Genomic DNA, 17,126 nt, shown 5'->3' on the forward strand with positions numbered 1-17,126 from the left:
GTTGATTTCAGCATGACTGGTGTTTCATATAAATGTATTTTGTCTATTGACTTCACCAACAGTACGAATTGATGCATAACATTCTGGTAAAACAAAAAGTTCACTAAGGAACTTTGATTAAACAGAGTTATAACAGTAACGATTAATTGCCGTTTAAGAAAAATAAATTGTTAGACTTACAAATACTTAAGAGTGGGTAAAATGGATAAGAACAGTTTTCGATAGATAACAGGAGTTAGTTTGGCAACTGGCAAGGGATAGCGACTTAGTTTCTGTAACTTTATTGAAGTCTTCAGCATCCTTGGCACATTTGCCATTCCGCCGTGGAAGGTGAGGGCGCTCCTTCCAGTCCACTGATGCTTCTTCACAGACGGTCTGACCCCCCATCAACAAGCCACTTCCTCTTTTTTCTGATTTCATGGCGATCGGGAGAGAGGGAACACCACCGACGCACGCACACTGTCTCAGCACTCCTGAAAGAGTTTAATCGGGGTAAATAATCCACCATTTTTGCACGATTCAGTCACTGGGGTAGGGAATGTTGCCACTTGAATTTAATTATGCGGGCGATCCATGTTTCCCTGTAGAATTAAGCTAATCTGGTAGCTTCTATGTCACATATTCACATTGTAGCGCCACTCGCTGATAACAAATCGGACGAAATGGGCTCCCCCTCCGCTTGCATCTCCCACACACGCAGCGGCACGCTAGTTAACGGCGGTGGCTAGCTAACGTTAGCAAACGTCTGATGCAAACGTCTCCATAGTTGTATGGATATGATCAAAATTGACACCTTTGCTTGCTAGCTAAATAATCGTGGGTTGGTTGTTTGTATTTGGCTGTGGTTTTGGGAGAATTTGATGTTTTCTTGAATTTGTTCCTTACGTTACAAACCGCAACAGTGTTTGTGTTTGGGTAGCCAACGTTAACATTGGCTAGCTACCTAGCTATGTAACGTTAGCTCGCTTGGCAATTTAGAAGTTAAAACAACTCAGAAGTTACACGCTAGGTGTGATAGTTTTATGGCCTAACGTGAGCTAAACGTCATTTTGCACGGTACTTTGGAATATCTGCATGAAAGAGACAAATGTTATTCAAAAGCCACTGCAAGCCTTGTGTTTCTTGTGGCTAAAGAACGGGTTAGCATTAGCGAGTTTTGTAGCTAGTTAACGGTAACTAGCATAAGTTGCTAGCTAGCGGCTCCCTTCATGATTGGGGTTTTACCTTCAAATTACTGTTGAAATTAGTCAGTCATACTGTCTATTACACTACACGTAGCAAAGGTGATTAGATACACTGTGCTGTTGAAATATTACTGTTTTTAACTAACAAACTGTAGTAAAGCATGGCTAGCTACCGGTTTTATTGGTATAGAAAGAGTTTGCAAAAGTATTTGAGCTTCAATAGCTAACCTGCTCACGCTTATGACAACAAATTATTGGCAAAACTTGTCACTAAACTAAGCATATATTAACAAACACGACATTTTACAGTCAATCCTCATTGCTGTGTGTACAAACTTGCAAACGTGAGGTGGGATGGCCCATTTTGTGTGCCAAAGAGCCTCCTGCAATGCTATCAACTGTATGATATTGTTGTCTTATATTTTTAAAGGCAGTATACTTTTTCCTTGTTTACAGTGTAAACAGAGTTGTCAACCTGATTGGCACAAAGGCACAAACGGAATTGTTCTGCTGGTGAGTTTCAAAATATGTATGACCATAAATACACATGGAGAGAAATAGTGGAAGCCCACATAGTCGCTTGCAATTTGATTACCATGAAGTGTCTTTTTCCATTCCGAATTATCAGTGATTTGCTGTTGAGTCTTGATTCAAGTTGTTATTAGCCGTTATTATCCTACTTAAATAGTTGCATGTGAGATTATTCAACTGGGCATGTTAGGTAGGTTTGTTATGTCTTTCCAACATGATATTTTGTCTTGTGCTTTGTTTCCTTGTGTTTTATTGTGTTGCATGCTGTATTGTATCATTTTGTTTTGCAATTAATTGTTGATTAGTAAGTTTTAGATAGGCTCATTCTCTGTAAAGTCCTTTGAGACATGCTTGTGATGAATGGTGATGCTAATGCATTGCCATTCATTAGGTTCTGATACATAAGGTTCTGAGACCAATTGCCAAGATTTAGTTATTGCTTATTTTATGCACACAAAAGTCAATGCCATAACGTACTTTCTATTAGGTACCTTTTTCCTGTCTACCAGTTTTGATAATTTTTACTCCAGAACATTAAGTCATTAGGTCAGTTACGCTAGGAAAGGTAGTAAAAGTATAAATGGAATTTGTATCTTTACTGACTGTCATCCATTTGTGTTTGCAGGTGTAACTGAGGGGCTCCCTAGCACTTGGATCTGTTCGTTTCTTCTGTCCCAGGTTCAGACTGCTTAGTCTATGGCTCTGATGGACAAACACAAACAAGTCAAGCGGCAGAGACTGGACCGCATCTGTGAGGGTGAGATTTCAAACCTACTCATACACAAAGGAAAGGAGTACGGTACTGGGCGGATGCATTTATAAGCTATATTATATCATTTTAATGTAAATAATTGAATTTGAATTTTATTGTAATGTTTTATGCCTAAGTCATCTTACCTGTATAGCCAGATAGCCATGGCTTATTATACTAGTGAAAAATAATTTTTCACACCTGACTTCAAAAAGATATACCCTCTGCAATGTCAACATGAAGAAAGTCACTTGATTTTTTAGCTATAGCCTGCAACCTTCAGCCCTAGTAGACCAAAGTAAGATTCAAAGCCAGATTCTGCCCATTTATACTAGAAAATATTCTCTAATGGTTGTGCGCTCTTTGAAACCAGGTGTCGTAAGCCCCATATTACAGACTTGATTATGCTTGTACAGTTATGTTGCTTTGAATATATTATTACTGGCCTTTTAGGAATGCAGTGTTTTGGGGTAGCTTTCTTTTGTTTTAGGATGATTACATAATATTGGTTTGTGTAATACGTGTCTGCAGTGTTCTGTACCTGAAGTGGTATTGTGAAGCGACTGGTTTAAGTGCTGACTCTTAATTGTATTTCCTTCCTCTCAGTCCATGTGAGAATGGAGGGGGTTGCTGTTTGCTAAAAGGATCCGTATCAGTATACAAGGGATGTAAGAATTAATTAATTGTTTTTGAAATGAAGTTGAAATTCCCGCTTGGGCCAGCTGTTGAGAGGATTAAGGCTTTGCAGTAGATTTGAAATTGAATATAACACAAAAAATAATTTCACTTAATGTAGCCCAGCAAGTATATAAGGTCATGGATGGTCCAGTGAAGGTGTCTGACTTTTCTAGAAAACTCTAGTATTATAGTATTTGCAGCTGCTGTGGAGTGGAGAGTATGCGATGGAGATCAGACATAATGGTGAACTAAAATGGAGGGAACAGTCTGGGAGAGTCTCTGGAGACAGGCGAGAGGGAGAGGACGAGGTGAAGGGTCGTGGCCGCGGCTACAGGGAAACGGGCCAGCTGTCTCTTTAAAAAACGACAACAGCCAAACCGCCCTCGGCCGCAGCCTGGCTATGCTAATGAGGTTAGTGCTGGTTGGCTGGCCCTCAATGGAGCCGCCTCTGATTGGAGGCCGTCTGTGGGGGAGGGGCTGGGTGTGGATGACAGCTGGGATCCAGCCAGCCAAGAACAGTCTGACAGAGAGAGGGAGGAAAAAAAGAACGATAGAGGGAGAGCAAGGCGAGAGAGTGAGAGAGAGAGGAAGAAAGGCTGACAGACTTCATAATGCAAGGTTAGGCCCGGTGCTCGTGTTTTTTTTTTTAATGTGTGTTTGAAGCAATGCTTGTGAACTAGGGGGGAGATCTAGGGTTTGGGTGTGGTGCAGCCATGTATGTGCAGTTTCCCTTTTCTGCTTGGCGCGTATTTGTGTTGTCGTAGCCGTTAAAAAGGAATTGAATAACCGTGTGTGTGTGTGTGTGTGTCTGGCTGTGTCTGGGTGGAGTACCGCTGCTTGCTGCATTATCATCATGCCCTGCCCCTCCCCCCTCACCTCTCCCTCTCTGCTCTCTCTCTCACTCCTCCAACTGCAGCCAGAGGGAGCGAGGAGAGAGAAAGGAGGAGGGATCGAGGGAAAGAAAGAGCGAGTGAGAGGGAGGGAGAATGAATGAATCACTGAATGAATTGTATTGTGTGTGCGGCCATGCTTTCGCTTCGTAGGCCTCGAGTATGCCAGTGTCCTTTACTCAAATTACTCTGTATGTGTGCGTGCGTCTAGGCCTACTTGTATATTTCCAGAGCACTTTTTTCAGAAGGGGGTCTTTGTTGGATATTGTGTGATGAATCCCTTTGGGTTTTCTACATGGTGTCAGTTATTACAGCGAGGCTCCATGGTTGCAGTGGGTTGCAGTAGGCTTGTTAGCGCTCTTGAGTCTTGTGCAGCTGGATGTGAGTCACACTGGTAAATGGAGTGCAATAGGTTGTGCATATGCGTGAGGGTACCAGGCTGTACGATTTGGTGTGAATGTTTTTCTATTTTCTTTTTTTTTTCTCTGTGTATTGCATGCGTGCGTTGGGAAATACTCAGACGTCAGAGGAAGTGTTCACAAATATTTGTTTTCCACCCTTTGCTACCAGCTCCCGACCCTCCTCCGCAGTCTCACCATTACCTCCTGCCCTCTGTCCAAATAAATGTTCCAGCTAGACACTCTCCCCCACCCTGGGACACACACACCTGTCATGCAGGGGGGACAGGATAGTGTGTGTACTGCTGCATGTGTGGGTTGGTCCAAACCAAGAGCTGGTGAAAGGAAGGCAGAAAGCAGAGGAGGTCTAAAAAGGATTTACTTATATATTTTAGCGGTTGTCTTGAATGTACTGTTAATTTTCCCAGTTTACCACTAATATTGGCAGAGATGTGACATTCATTTATAGCCATGATATGTCTTTGTATTTGAAAAGCAGCATTACGTTAGGTGGCATAATAGCAAATGGCCTCTGTGCACATGGGCTGTATGTATAGATGTGATTAGCTAGCGAGGTGTGTGTGTATATGTATGTATTTGGGGAAAGAGGAGAACCAGTGAATTGGGGGGGTGGGGGGGCACTCTTCCAGACAGGAGAATTTAGGTCATGACTCAGACCCCCTCATGAACCCCCACCACCTCCTCTCTGAGACCCTGCAGTTTTCTCCACCCCTCCCCCAGCCGTCACACTCCACCACCTCTCCAACCCCCCACCCCACCCCAGCCCCCTCCTTTCTGTGTGCGCTCGTCTCATACAGTAGGCAGTTCGCCTTCCTGGACCTAGTACTTAAAGATTGAGCAAAATAGCCCTCTTTGATCGATCAGAAGGTAAGCCTCCTCTTATGTTGAGTCTTTGAGTGTATGAGCAGGAGGCGGATGGATCAATAAAGGCCAGACAAAGTGTATGTGCATTCTTGAATGGTAGCGGAGCCGATGAGTGCCTATGAACACTGGATAGGCCAGGAGCCCGGAAGCCCCCATGCCCCATCGCAGATTCAGTTACACATTACTTATGTAACCATAGAACACACACCTTCGGTGGGTACACACACTCACTTACACACATCATTCTGATAGTTCCCTCAGGGTGCTGGTGGAAATGAGGGCTATGGCTAAAGAGAGTCATGAGAGTTTGAGTTATTATTGTCCATGGAGTATGGTGGCAAGGCCTGTTAACTTTAGTTGTGTGTGCGGGGGGGGGGGGGGGCAATGATGACTGCATTGCATTGGGTAGTCCAGACAAAGAGGGACAGCAGAGTGTTGAGTCACTAACCTCTAGCCTAACCTTATTGGTTCTGAAATACAAGTGGCTGGTACTAGCTGTGTATAGTAAGTATCGTCAACAAGCTCTGTTCCATTGCAATACTGGAAAAGAGTTGGAGATAAGAAAAGCTTCTGAATGTTAGCATGGCTGTGTTCATTTGCCTTGTAACATGTTTTGGATGTCTCTTATTTATGAGTATTAGATGTTGTAAACTTTTGGATTCGGACAGTGACTACTTGCATCTCTTGTGATTGCACACATGTAACTACCACCGTGTTTCTTCCTCCTTGACCCAGGTATTCGCCCCCCTATCCTGAACGGGCCGATGCACCCGCGGCCCCTTGTGGCACTACTGGATGGGCGCGACTGCACTGTGGAAATGCCCATCCTCAAAGACGTGGCCACAGTGGCCTTCTGCGATGCCCAGTCCACGCAAGAGATTCATGAGAAGGTACAGAAGATGCACTCGCACTACACCTGACCATATGCTACCTTCTTCATTCTCTAGGCAGAGGTTTTAGAATGGATACACAGTGTACAAAGCTAAACAACTAGCAAACTTCTGTCCAGCAGAATTGTCTCCTCTACGTCTTACTGTTTTGCAGGAATAGTTAGCCAGGCTGAATGGGTTAGACAAACAATCTTGAATCTGTAAATGTCCTTGGCCTTTGTGGAACAACTGTAATATTTAAATGGTAAGTCAAGTGTAATTTAATGTGATAGACATTCAAATTAAGTTTTTAAAATGTTTGTGTGTAGGTGCTGAATGAGGCAGTGGGTGCCCTGCTGTACCACACCATCACTCTGTCCAGAGACGACCTGGACAAGTTCAAAGGCCTGCGCGTCATCGTCAGGATTGGCTCCGGCTTCGACAACGTCGACATCAAAGCAGCTGCCGAGCTAGGTGAGGCGACGGGACTTTAAAATATAACCAGACATACACACACAGGGGAGGACACATACATTCATTGGTACTTTGATCTGCAAAAAGTGATTCACAGTTTCATATATATATCGTATATCACGGAACAGATCTTGCAGTTTCAGAGTGGCACTATGGCTCCATCTGCAGCAATCTTCAAATTATATTTTCTGCTGTCCTGCCATTTGAGGCTCATCTTTCTCTCCTCTTGTCCACTGTTTCATCCAGGCATTGCTGTCTGTAATGTGCCGGCCTCCTCGGTGGAGGAGACAGCCGACACTTCGCTGTGTCTGATCCTCAACCTGTACAGGCGGGTCACCTGGATGCACCAGGCCCTCAGGGAGGGAACCCGTGCCTCCAGTGTGGAGCAGATCAGGGAGGTGGCCGGCGGTGCTGCCCGCATCCGGGGCGAGACGTTGGGCATCATCGGCCTGGGTGAGTGGAGGGTGTGGATGTGGGCGGCTAGTCTCTAGCTTTGCAGAGGAACATGCAGCTAGGTTTTCCAACAGTGTCTTTTCTCTAAGATTATATCTGTCTTATTGACTTGTAATGGAACAAAGATGAATTTTGTGCTAAAGTGCTTTAGGGAATCAGCGATTGGTGCGCTTAATCCAAGCTGAAAGATGATGGTCTGACAAGCAATATGCTGGAGGGCCTGTGTGGTTTTTATGCTTCAGTGAATGGGTGATGCTGGTTGGCTCCAGCTTGGGCACCACGGTGGCTGTTGTTAACCCTAACCTCTCCTATGGCCTTCCAGGGCGTATTGGCCAAGCCGTGGCTCTGCGGGCCAAGGCCTTCGGTTTTGGCGTGATCTTCTATGACCCCTATCTGCCGGACGGCGTGGAGCGCTCACTGGGCCTGCAGCGCATGGCCACCCTGCAAGACCTGCTCATCCACTCCGACTGCGTCTCCCTGCACTGCAGCCTCAACGAGCACAACCACCACCTCATTAATGACTTCACCATCAAACAGGTGAGGAGGACACGCTGTCCAATAGACATAACACCCTGCTTCTCTCAAGCATAATCGCTCATCAATAGCTATGTTTCCATCCAGTCACCAGATAAACTTTTGAAATGTTGAGTAAACATAACATGCAAATTATGTGTGTTTCCATCAACTGTGTTGATGAACTTCATGACTGTAGCTATGTCAGAAAATGCTTCCACAAGGAAAATGGAAAAGGTCTCTATACTAGATAATTATTTATTCAACAATTGTGTTTCCATTGCTACTTATTGCATAATTTCTTTATTGACAAAGATGGTTTCCGCCTCAAGTGAGCATAAGAACCTTTGCAATATTGCGGAAATGTTATCAGATTGCACTATTTCCATTCAGCCTTTCTAATGTGATGGATCATAATTCTCATAAAAATACTTTGATGGAAACTCAGCTAATGACTGCACTATAATGCATATGAATTCATTAAATGCAAGGAAAAAAAGATATTATCTCCCGTCCTTCCGCTGCTTTCTTTGTAGACAGATGATTTGTAAATATTTCAAGACAACATAATTAACAGCAAAGGGACACAGTTTTATGGGGACAGGCATTTTTTTGATAGATGTGTACTTTCTATGTTGCATAGAGAATCAAATAATTTATTTTCTTATGTATTACTATAATAGAAGCACTCCCAGCACTCTGGCTGCCCTGTCTGTCGCCTTGAAATCTTGTCGAGTGTTTTTGTCTTCTTCCTGCAAGCTGGGGTGGACCCTTTAGCTGAAGTTGAGGCTAGTGCCTGAACAAAGAGCTGAACCAAATGTCAACATAACTGCAGGCAAAATATAGCAAATTTAAATGAATAATAAATTAACACAACTGAAAGTTGAAGACTGTGATTTAACATGTCTGTGATGGGCAGTCAAGTTCATCATTATTTGAATAGAGGAATAAAGAACATTTCTCAAACTGCCAGCCTGTGAGAAACATTGGTTTATGTTTCATAATGTACAAAGCCCCATACCCTCTCCATACAGTTTACTGTTAGGGATGGGACGATATGCTTATCTCACAATACGATTTGATACGCGATATGGGGTTCAAGATTCAATACAATGTAATAAATAAAGGTTCAATGACAACAAAGTCTGACTGTGCAGAATTATGTTGTATGTAGCTAATATTGGCATTTGTTTTTCTGCCTCACGATATGTGTTGTCACATTTTTGTATTGTGATATATTGAATTTCGATATATTGTCCCATCCCTATTTAATATAACTGTTAACTCTGTGCTGCAGATGCGTCAGGGGGCCTTTCTGGTGAACACATCAAGAGGGGGTCTAGTGGACGAGAAAGCGTTGGCTCAGGCCCTGAAGGAGGGCCGGATACGAGGGGCCGCCCTGGACGTCCACGAGACAGAGCCCTTCAGGTAATCCAGACACACCAGAGCCACGCTGGCCCACATACACCTACAGACCTGCACGGTACACATCCTCATTACTGCCTTCTTTAATATCCTCTTCCCCTCCATTTCTAGTTTTTCAACAGGCCCTCTGAAAGATGCTCCCAACCTGATCTGTACCCCGCACACATCTTGGTACAGTGAGCAGGCGTCTGTGGAGGCTCGCGAGGAGGCAGCCAGAGAGGTGCGCCGTGCCATCACCGGTAAGACGAACCTACACACCAGGATGCACAGTTTCATCAGTGAAACTAAATGACTAGTCCAAAAATAGAAAGGGATTGTGCCAAAACGGACACCGCTGACAGCTGTTTCTCATGCGGTACCTGTGAACACATGTAGCCTACGTGCTTTTCCATTATGTCTAGATGAGCGATGTGGTTTTTACATTTAGCCTTTACAGTTTCACTTTTTGTCACTGACGGCTGTTGTTCAGCTTTGTATTCCAGTGTGCTCTCACTCACATTATGACATGAGGGCAAACATGATGATCAAAAACATGAACAAATAGTTATGCCCATACTAAACGAGAGAAAGGCAAGATAGATGGGAAAAATGAGGGAGAAACACTGAAAATTTGAAAGACTGAATTTTCTTTTCAGTAACTTTTTGTTTTCAGTGCCACCTTCTGATCTCCACATGCCTAGTTATTTGAAACTGGAATTGTTTGCACACACACACACACACAGACCAGGAATCTCCCTAGAATGGAGGTGGTGAATACCCAGACCTGTCAACCTGTACACATTTGCTAACGGCTCCGTATTTTGATTTCAAAGTACACTGAAAGTGGGGTGATTGACAATAGTTTATTATAATTTTCCCTAATAGGTACTCTTGACTTTTGTATCTACCTCTTCCATCCCTCCTCCTCTGCTTACAATCAACCCCCTTCTCACCCTCTCTCTCACTGGCTGGTTTTCCTGCTTTCTCACTGCTGATCTTCAGCTATGCTAAAGTAAACACGGAAAGTTGAAATTGTCAGATCACTCACAAGTTAACATGATAGGAAACATAAGATTTGAAGTGTTAGGCGCTTAATCAATGAAATGTCGTTGTAGTTAGTGTACTGCTGGCTTGCATGATGAAGCCATCTTCCAAACAACATTGTTAAATGCACTTGTTAGCTGAACTTAGCTGTGCTCCAGTGACTATAGGTGGGTAAACGTCCTTGACAGTGTGCCACAGATAGCTAATATTAGCTATGTTGTAAATACAAGTGTTGCTTGTTTTTCGAGTATGAGGATGATAGTTCAGACCCCCTAAACTAATGCACAGTAAGTCTTAGTCATTCCTGCAGCCACCTAGCCGTAGTTAGAGTAGATGTGAGAGTAGCAAATCATATCAGATTCAGTTAAGAGAGATAGTGAAGAAACCGTACCTGCAGAAAAAAGACAGCCGAGTTATAGTGACACCTTGCTTAAAATAGCTCAGTCTGCTACTTAGGAGGCTGTAGAACACAAGTGCAACTGTCACCTGAACTGTGTTAGTCTCAGTTTAACAAAACTGGCCAACTGCCATCATACTTTGTGTCAGCAAATGGTTTAATATTTGCCAATACACAGGATTTAATGTTATAATCCCATGTGTTATAATCCAGCGTGAGAGCAGCCTTACAGAAGCCCAATTCAGATGTTACGAGTGATGTACTAACCTACAGATGGAGACCGTAGCGGATATCAGGCTACTGTGTCACAAATCTACAAGACTATCAGGCAGCACCATTCACAACCACCTATTCTAAATCATACAGGGTTTAGTATGTGAATGCGGGTATGTCAATGGGAGTTATCAAGTGTTTTAAACACTAAACACAGCTACAGTCACCTATCCTACCCTGTACCTAAACTTTGGTTTCCAAGGGTTCTAGGCTTTCCCCAGCTCTATTGTCTTTGGGAAAGACTTGTTTTATGTCCTCACAAAGTAAGTCTAAGAGTAGCTATGCCTGAACGTAAGGGACTGGCAGGGTCCTCACCTTCCCATTGACTGAGATCTCAGGGAGATGGTAGCACATCATAGGTTGTATCTATAATGAATCTAATTTGGTTTGCTTCAATACCCATCCGCTCCTTCCAGTCAAGTAAAGTCTTCTGTACACTTTCCCAATTTATCCCTGATCCTGCTTTTGCCTGAGAGACATCCTTTGCACACCTTGTCACTTCCTCCTGCTGATGTTTCCCCAACACAGTTGCCCTACTCCATAGCCCCTTTCACACATGCAGCCTGTTCTGTAAATGTAAGGGCACGGTCATGTGTGAAAAGGAGCCGGTGTTGAAATGCCAGTAAATCAGTTCTGCCAATTTCACCGCTCAAGACTTTGTAGCGTTACCAGTAAAGCTCTGTATCGACCGTATGTGTGAACGATGCCGTAACATTAACGGCACAAGCATGCACAACATTAGGACGCTAGTATTGTGTGAATGGTAGCATTATGTTTAAAAAGCAGAAAGGCACGTCTTGTGTGAACAAGAGAAACTGCTACCTTTACTGGAAAAATAAAAGCCTAGCCCTATACCTCACTGCCTGTGTTGTACCTGTACATAACATCCCTAAACCTGAGCGCTGACTGTGCCTGCTGAACTGCCTCTCTTGGGCTCTGTTTTCACCCTGCTCATTCAGTAGGTGCTATGTTTTAACTAGGAGGATAGGCCTTTAGGCTCTGTCAGCGTCATCTCCAGTCTTACTTTTGCATGTTTGAACTTCTGTATTTGGCCAGATATGGATAGTTTCCTATACAGATTCATACTACTAAGACACCATGGTACCACGAGCTATTTCTTGACATACGAGCTAACCAACCTGTGTGATTTTTCTACCTTTTGATATTGGTATCTCATATGCTGTCAAGAGCCACATTAGCCAAGGAAACAGGCCAAATTGCAGGCACCACAACTTTAACTTGGCTGGTAGCCCTGACCTCTCTATCCCCTCTATGGCTCCGACTACCTTCTGCGTTAGCTCCTGATTCTGCTCCTTGTCGTTTCAAGCCCAAGATTTAGGTTAACATTCAATTTGTTCACCAACCTTTTGGTACAAGGTAGGGATGCACCGATCCGATATCCAGTATCGGAATTTTATCCAATCCGGCAACTTTTGTTGTATTGGTATCAGGTCGGTCGCTCAACCTGATCCATTTATTTATTTATTCATTTATTAATTAAATTATTTCATTTTCTCCCTCTGATCCATTTATGCAAATAGACCACAAAAATATTTGCCATAAACAAGCGTTGTCCACCACTTACAGCAGTGCGGTGCATGGTTTGAAAGCAGCTGGGCAGCAGTCCTGTCTGCAGTCTGGAATTGCTTTAAATTGGAGACTGAAAGCAGTAAAACAGCAAATTGTAATATTTTCAATACAAGTGTTGCGATGGGTGGCAGCAGCAGAGCTAATTGTAATACTACTAATTTAATCAGGCAGTTGAAGAAACACCACTCAAAGGAGTACCACAAGCTCAGTCTGTGTCCAAGCAGCAAACATTAGGGAATAGAGATTAACATAAATTAGATCAGGACATCCCTAGTACAAAATGCTGTAGTAGTCATATCATCTGTTTACTTTAATTTGTTCATTATTTTTACCGCTAGTTTATGTTGAGCTACTGTATATGGTTCAATAATTAATTCAGGTACATGTCAGAATTTAGGTATGAGGGCTCAATAAATACATAATTTATCAAAAATATTGTGTTTGCTATTTTTGCAGCACACACATACATTAGATCAAAAAATTTCAGCGCACACTACGGGTGCACACTGGAGTTGGTACGCCAAAATTTTCTCCATGGTTGGAGGTCTGGAACTCCTCCTGTCACTTACTTGACTTGATTAACTTACAATCTTTACTCTTAAAATATAATAATGTAAAGCCAATTCGAGAGGGGCTTATGTGTGTTTTATCACCCCTGCAAAAACGTTTTTTTCTTTGTTTTATCATTTTATATTTGCAAATAATCTAAAGGAAACCAAATAAACCAAAAAAAAACACCTAATCAGGCAGGCCAGAAAAAGGATGTAGGCCAGTAGAATTAATACTATATTGCTTTGGGAAAACCTCTTCAGAGTGGTAATGCTGTTTTTCCTGCTCTAGGCCGTATCCCCGACAGTCTGAAGAACTGTGTGAATAAGGAGTATCTGATGGCAGCCTCTCAGTGGCCCATGGAAGCAGCCACGGTTCACCCAGAACTCAACGGAGCCACCGCCGCTTACAGGTGAGAGGAGAGAAATAACTGAAAGGACAGGGACTAGACTGGGTTACGAGGGCCGTAGCTGATGGCTAAACATGTCTTTAGATTCAATGTTTGTAATACAATGAATGCCATTAACTGTAAAGGCTGAGCAGATTGCACCAGGTTCTTTTAACAGGTTTTGACTGGGCAGCCATATATGATTTCTTTGCCTCTTTCTTTCAGATTTCCTGCAAATCTGATCAGCGTTGCAGCAGCAGGGGGTCTCCAAGGGGCTGGTGCAGGGGTTGAAGGCCTGGTGACGGGGTCCCTGGCACATGGCATCACCCCTGTCTCTCACCCCCCCCACGCCCCCTCCCCGGGGCAGCCCACCAAGGCCGAGGCCGACAGAGACATCCCCTCCGACCAATAGCCCCCCCCACCGCCGCCAACACATTCCGTCACCCCTGGAAACCAACCCACACCCCGGCCCCCCTCCCGGCATCAGACACAGCTCCCACCCTCCAGTACATTGACATTGGCAGCACCAGTTTGACCTGATGTGGATCTACACAGTCCAGTTTCTCAGATCACATAACCAGCCCAGGAGTGACCTATCCACAGCTACCCCCCCTATCCACACCCCTGCCACTGCCAGAAACCCCAGAACACTCAAATCCCTCCATCCTCCCTCGTGCCCAACCAGCGCCCCACCCCCCCCCACCCCCGTCCCCTCCCAACCCCTCCCCCCCTTCAGTTCCCCACAACGTCAGCAATAACTCTCTTCTCAAGGATTCAATAATTGGATTGGTTTATTTCCTTAGTTGGCTGTTTTTGTTTCAATGGAAAGTTGATCTGTTATGGTTCTAGGTGTTATTGTTTTTTTTGTTTGTTTGTAAAAATAGCATTTCTGATGAGGCTTTGCAGTAAGCCTCCCCCTGCCGTCCTGCTCTGACTCTGACCGGTCGAGGCGCAGAGGCAGGAAGGTTGAAGCCCCCCTATGTACATTAATGGCTGATGTTACTGCTCTCTTCTTCTTCGCTTCTTTTTCCTCTCACCTCCACCTTTCTCGTGGTGGGGAAAAACGTGTACAAAAGTAAACAAGACAGAATCACAGACAGTACATCCTATCCTCCCCACCAGGCATCTGACTAACCCCAGCCCAAATTTTTTTATTTTTACGTTTTTTATTCCCACCCCCATCTCGCCCTGACCTCTCCCTGGTACCGTTGTCTGCTTGCCCAGCATAGGGATCTATAATGCTGTCAGTTTTGACCAGCCCTCAGCCCATCAAAGCATGTTGTGTCTCCTCAGCTCATCCTTCTTCTGATCAGTCAGTCAGCTCTCACCCCTGTGAGTCCTGTCTCTCCCCGCCGGGAGTTGACAACTGTTTGACGTTCTGTTTTGATGGAGTGACACCTGAGATCCTTCCTCAACTCCTTTTTGCTGTGACCCTGTAGTCGTGGGCCAGACATCTATGATGTGTTTTTATATTTACATGTGCTTCGGCCCACGGGGGTTGTTTTGTCTTTAACGTGTCCTGAAAGAATCTCTTAGAACGGCGTCATATCAGACAGCACCTAGGCTTGGGTTTCAATCTCATGCAAAATGGCTGAAGAATTGTGTGTGTGTGTGTGTGTGTGTGTGTGAGGTGTCTTTTACACAGAGCGCCCACACATGGAATCAAATGCAGCAGCTTTCCTAGCTGGAAAAACAACACGGTGCACACCAGGGGCCTTGCCACCAGAGGGCACTGTCTGAATGCTGAGAGCTGAGAGAGCTGCAGCATTATTCAGTGGGTAATACCCTGTTCAGACAATGGATCATTTCACTGAAACAGTTTAAGGTTTAGCTTTAGGAGAGACAGTGATGAAGAACATGATTTTTGCCTCCCTGACGCGATCACGCACTGCCGACTTTCAGAAAACGGGATGGGTGACCAGGGATCGACTACCGCCTTATTGTTTTAGATCTCAGTTTTTTACTCACTCCACCCCACCAGCCCTCTCCCACTGTCATAGCCCACCCTACACATCTGCTCATTGAACCAGTATGCATCCACCAATCCCTTTAAGCGAGACGGGACAGAGTAGTGTTTAGATTCCCTATATGAGCAAGGGGACAGTGTTCTTGCATGCTGGCTTTGTTAATGACAGTGGTGTGTGTGCGTGTGTGTGTGCATGCGTGTTTGTGTGCGTGCGTGTGTGTGCGTGTGTGTTCCCTCACCCTGTTGTGATAACAAGCTGTTGTCTTTCCAAAGGAATAGTCCCTAGGAGTAACTCTTAACGCCGTTGCCCTGGTGTCAAGGGAACACCTTTCTAGTACCTCAGTAACAGATATTGAATGTACCGTGCATACCCTTTTCTTTTTTGTACAGATTTTCTAGATAACTTCTTTGCTATTCCTCACCAGAAGGGTTGTGAAATTGTAGCATTGATGATACAACAAAAAGAATCGCCCCATAAAATGATTTGACTAAATCTTTGTAGATTTGCTGTAGGTCACTGTTGAATTCTCAGGCTTCAAAACCAATGTGTATCTGTTTGCCTTTTACCTTTTTTTTTTCCTCATTGTGGAAAAAATGAGCACAATGCTTTCCCATGATTATGAATTTTGACTTCAGACTCTAGATTATCTTAACATATTTCGACCTCCATCTTACTGGCTAATGAAAATGAGGAAAAATGAAAGGCGGTCGTCATGGTCTGCTAGTTTTCTTTAGTAGAACATTAGAGGTAGATGCTGTTGCTGTTTTGTTTTTTTAAACCCCTCCCCCCCCAATGTCATGCTGCTCTATCTATAGTGCATGTGAGGTATTTTTTTTTAGGGGAAATGCTATTGGCTTAAAAAATTTGTCATCTTGTTGTTCCCCTCTGCTCCCCCGCCTCTCCCCCACAGTGTTTAAACCCAAGTTGCCATTTTGTCGTGGTCAGTTTCCAGTGATGTACAGTTTTTTCCCCAGAGTCTATGAGCGACATGGAGCGTGTCCGTGTCCAGAGATGTTAGGCTCCTCTGTCATGTGATGAGTATATATTTTTAAAATAACCCCCATAGTTTGGATTATGAGCATTATAGTAATCTTAAATTTGCTGTTGATGATAACTATGATATTTTTTTTTTCAGTTCAGCAGTGCACTGTTATAAAAAACCATTCTGTTTTATTGTAGAATTTTCATTTTTATGGATTTGCTCTCTCTGTGTTCTACATGTTGTACTGAAACATTTCAGAGAAAATAAGAGATCCCTCTCCCTGTGAAACTTTGTGACTTTTTTTTTTTGTTTTCTTTTTTAATCTTAGTCTAGCTGCCCTATCCAGCCGCTATCCTCTGGGCCTTATCTCTCCCTGTAAAAGTAGCTATTTTAGAAAGTCGCCATGGAACCACTCACTGCCTTAATACAGTTGACCACAGCAGGTGAGGTCAGGAGACGCACGCAGTCGAAAACGAGGCCGTTAGGATCAAGGCCCCTCCGCAAAGCACCTCACACCCCCAACAGGCCTATCTATGGAAGCAAATCAAAAGCACCTTTCGTTCCCCTGTCAGCGAAGAGTCGTGTTTAGTTTGAGTTTGCTTTTGATTTTTGTCTCACTCTGCAAACACACAAACCCAGCGTCAATTCTTAACTGTGCAGGAAAGAGGTGTTTTGTTGTGTTTTTAAGTAGTTCAAGTCAGCCCAGCAAGTGTGTATGTGTGTAGGCTAACAGATAAGCACAGTGCTGGGGTATACGCTCACAAAGCCACAGCTGATATTTCACTCTTGGGTGTGAGAATGCCACCATCCACCACCCCACCACCCACCCCCCCACCCCCCAACACATACACACACACACACACACACACACACACACACACTCCGGGGCTCTGAATGCTTCTTTCA

The 17,126-nt window shown here is 44.0% G+C and overlaps 1 protein-coding gene across 3 annotated transcripts; it reads left to right on the forward strand.

Moving 5' to 3' along the window:
- The first annotated feature begins 428 nt into the window (after positions 1-428).
- Positions 429-16,409, forward strand: LOC139644457 (C-terminal binding protein 1). 3 transcript variants are annotated; one of them, XM_071519818.1, is made up of 11 exons: positions 429-492; positions 1,641-1,697; positions 2,341-2,472; positions 6,053-6,207; positions 6,516-6,660; positions 6,907-7,113; positions 7,436-7,650; positions 8,924-9,054; positions 9,163-9,290; positions 13,175-13,295; positions 13,497-16,409. In XM_071519818.1, the coding sequence occupies exons 3-11, from the start codon at positions 2,412-2,414 to the stop codon at positions 13,681-13,683; spliced, it is 1,350 nt and encodes a 449-aa protein (XP_071375919.1). In that variant the 5' UTR covers positions 429-492; positions 1,641-1,697; positions 2,341-2,411; the 3' UTR covers positions 13,684-16,409. The 3 variants fall into 3 exon arrangements, with proteins under 3 accessions (XP_071375919.1, XP_071375920.1, XP_071375922.1); XM_071519819.1 differs by lacking the exon at positions 429-492 and adding an exon at positions 716-816; XM_071519821.1 differs by lacking the exons at positions 429-492; positions 1,641-1,697; positions 2,341-2,472 and adding an exon at positions 3,727-3,762.
- Positions 16,410-17,126: the final 717 nt, after the last annotated feature.

The sequence above is a fragment of the Centroberyx affinis genome, unplaced genomic scaffold (genome assembly GCF_046629955.1).
Source record: "Centroberyx affinis isolate AG114_WGS23_722 - 3 ecotype Tasmania unplaced genomic scaffold, CSIRO-AGI_Caff_v1 ptg000743l_1, whole genome shotgun sequence".
NCBI lineage: Eukaryota > Metazoa > Chordata > Actinopteri > Beryciformes > Berycidae > Centroberyx > Centroberyx affinis.

Coding starts and splice junctions, on each gene's coding strand:
- LOC139644457 (XM_071519818.1), top strand. CDS start 2,412: ATGGCTCTGATGGACAAACACAAACAAGTCAAGCGGCAGAGACTGGAC. Junction 7,114..7,435: donor GTTGGGCATCATCGGCCTGG/GTGAGTGGAGGG, acceptor ATGGCCTTCCAG/GGCGTATTGGCCAAGCCGTG. Junction 13,296..13,496: donor GGAGCCACCGCCGCTTACAG/GTGAGAGGAGAG, acceptor TCTTTCTTTCAG/ATTTCCTGCAAATCTGATCA.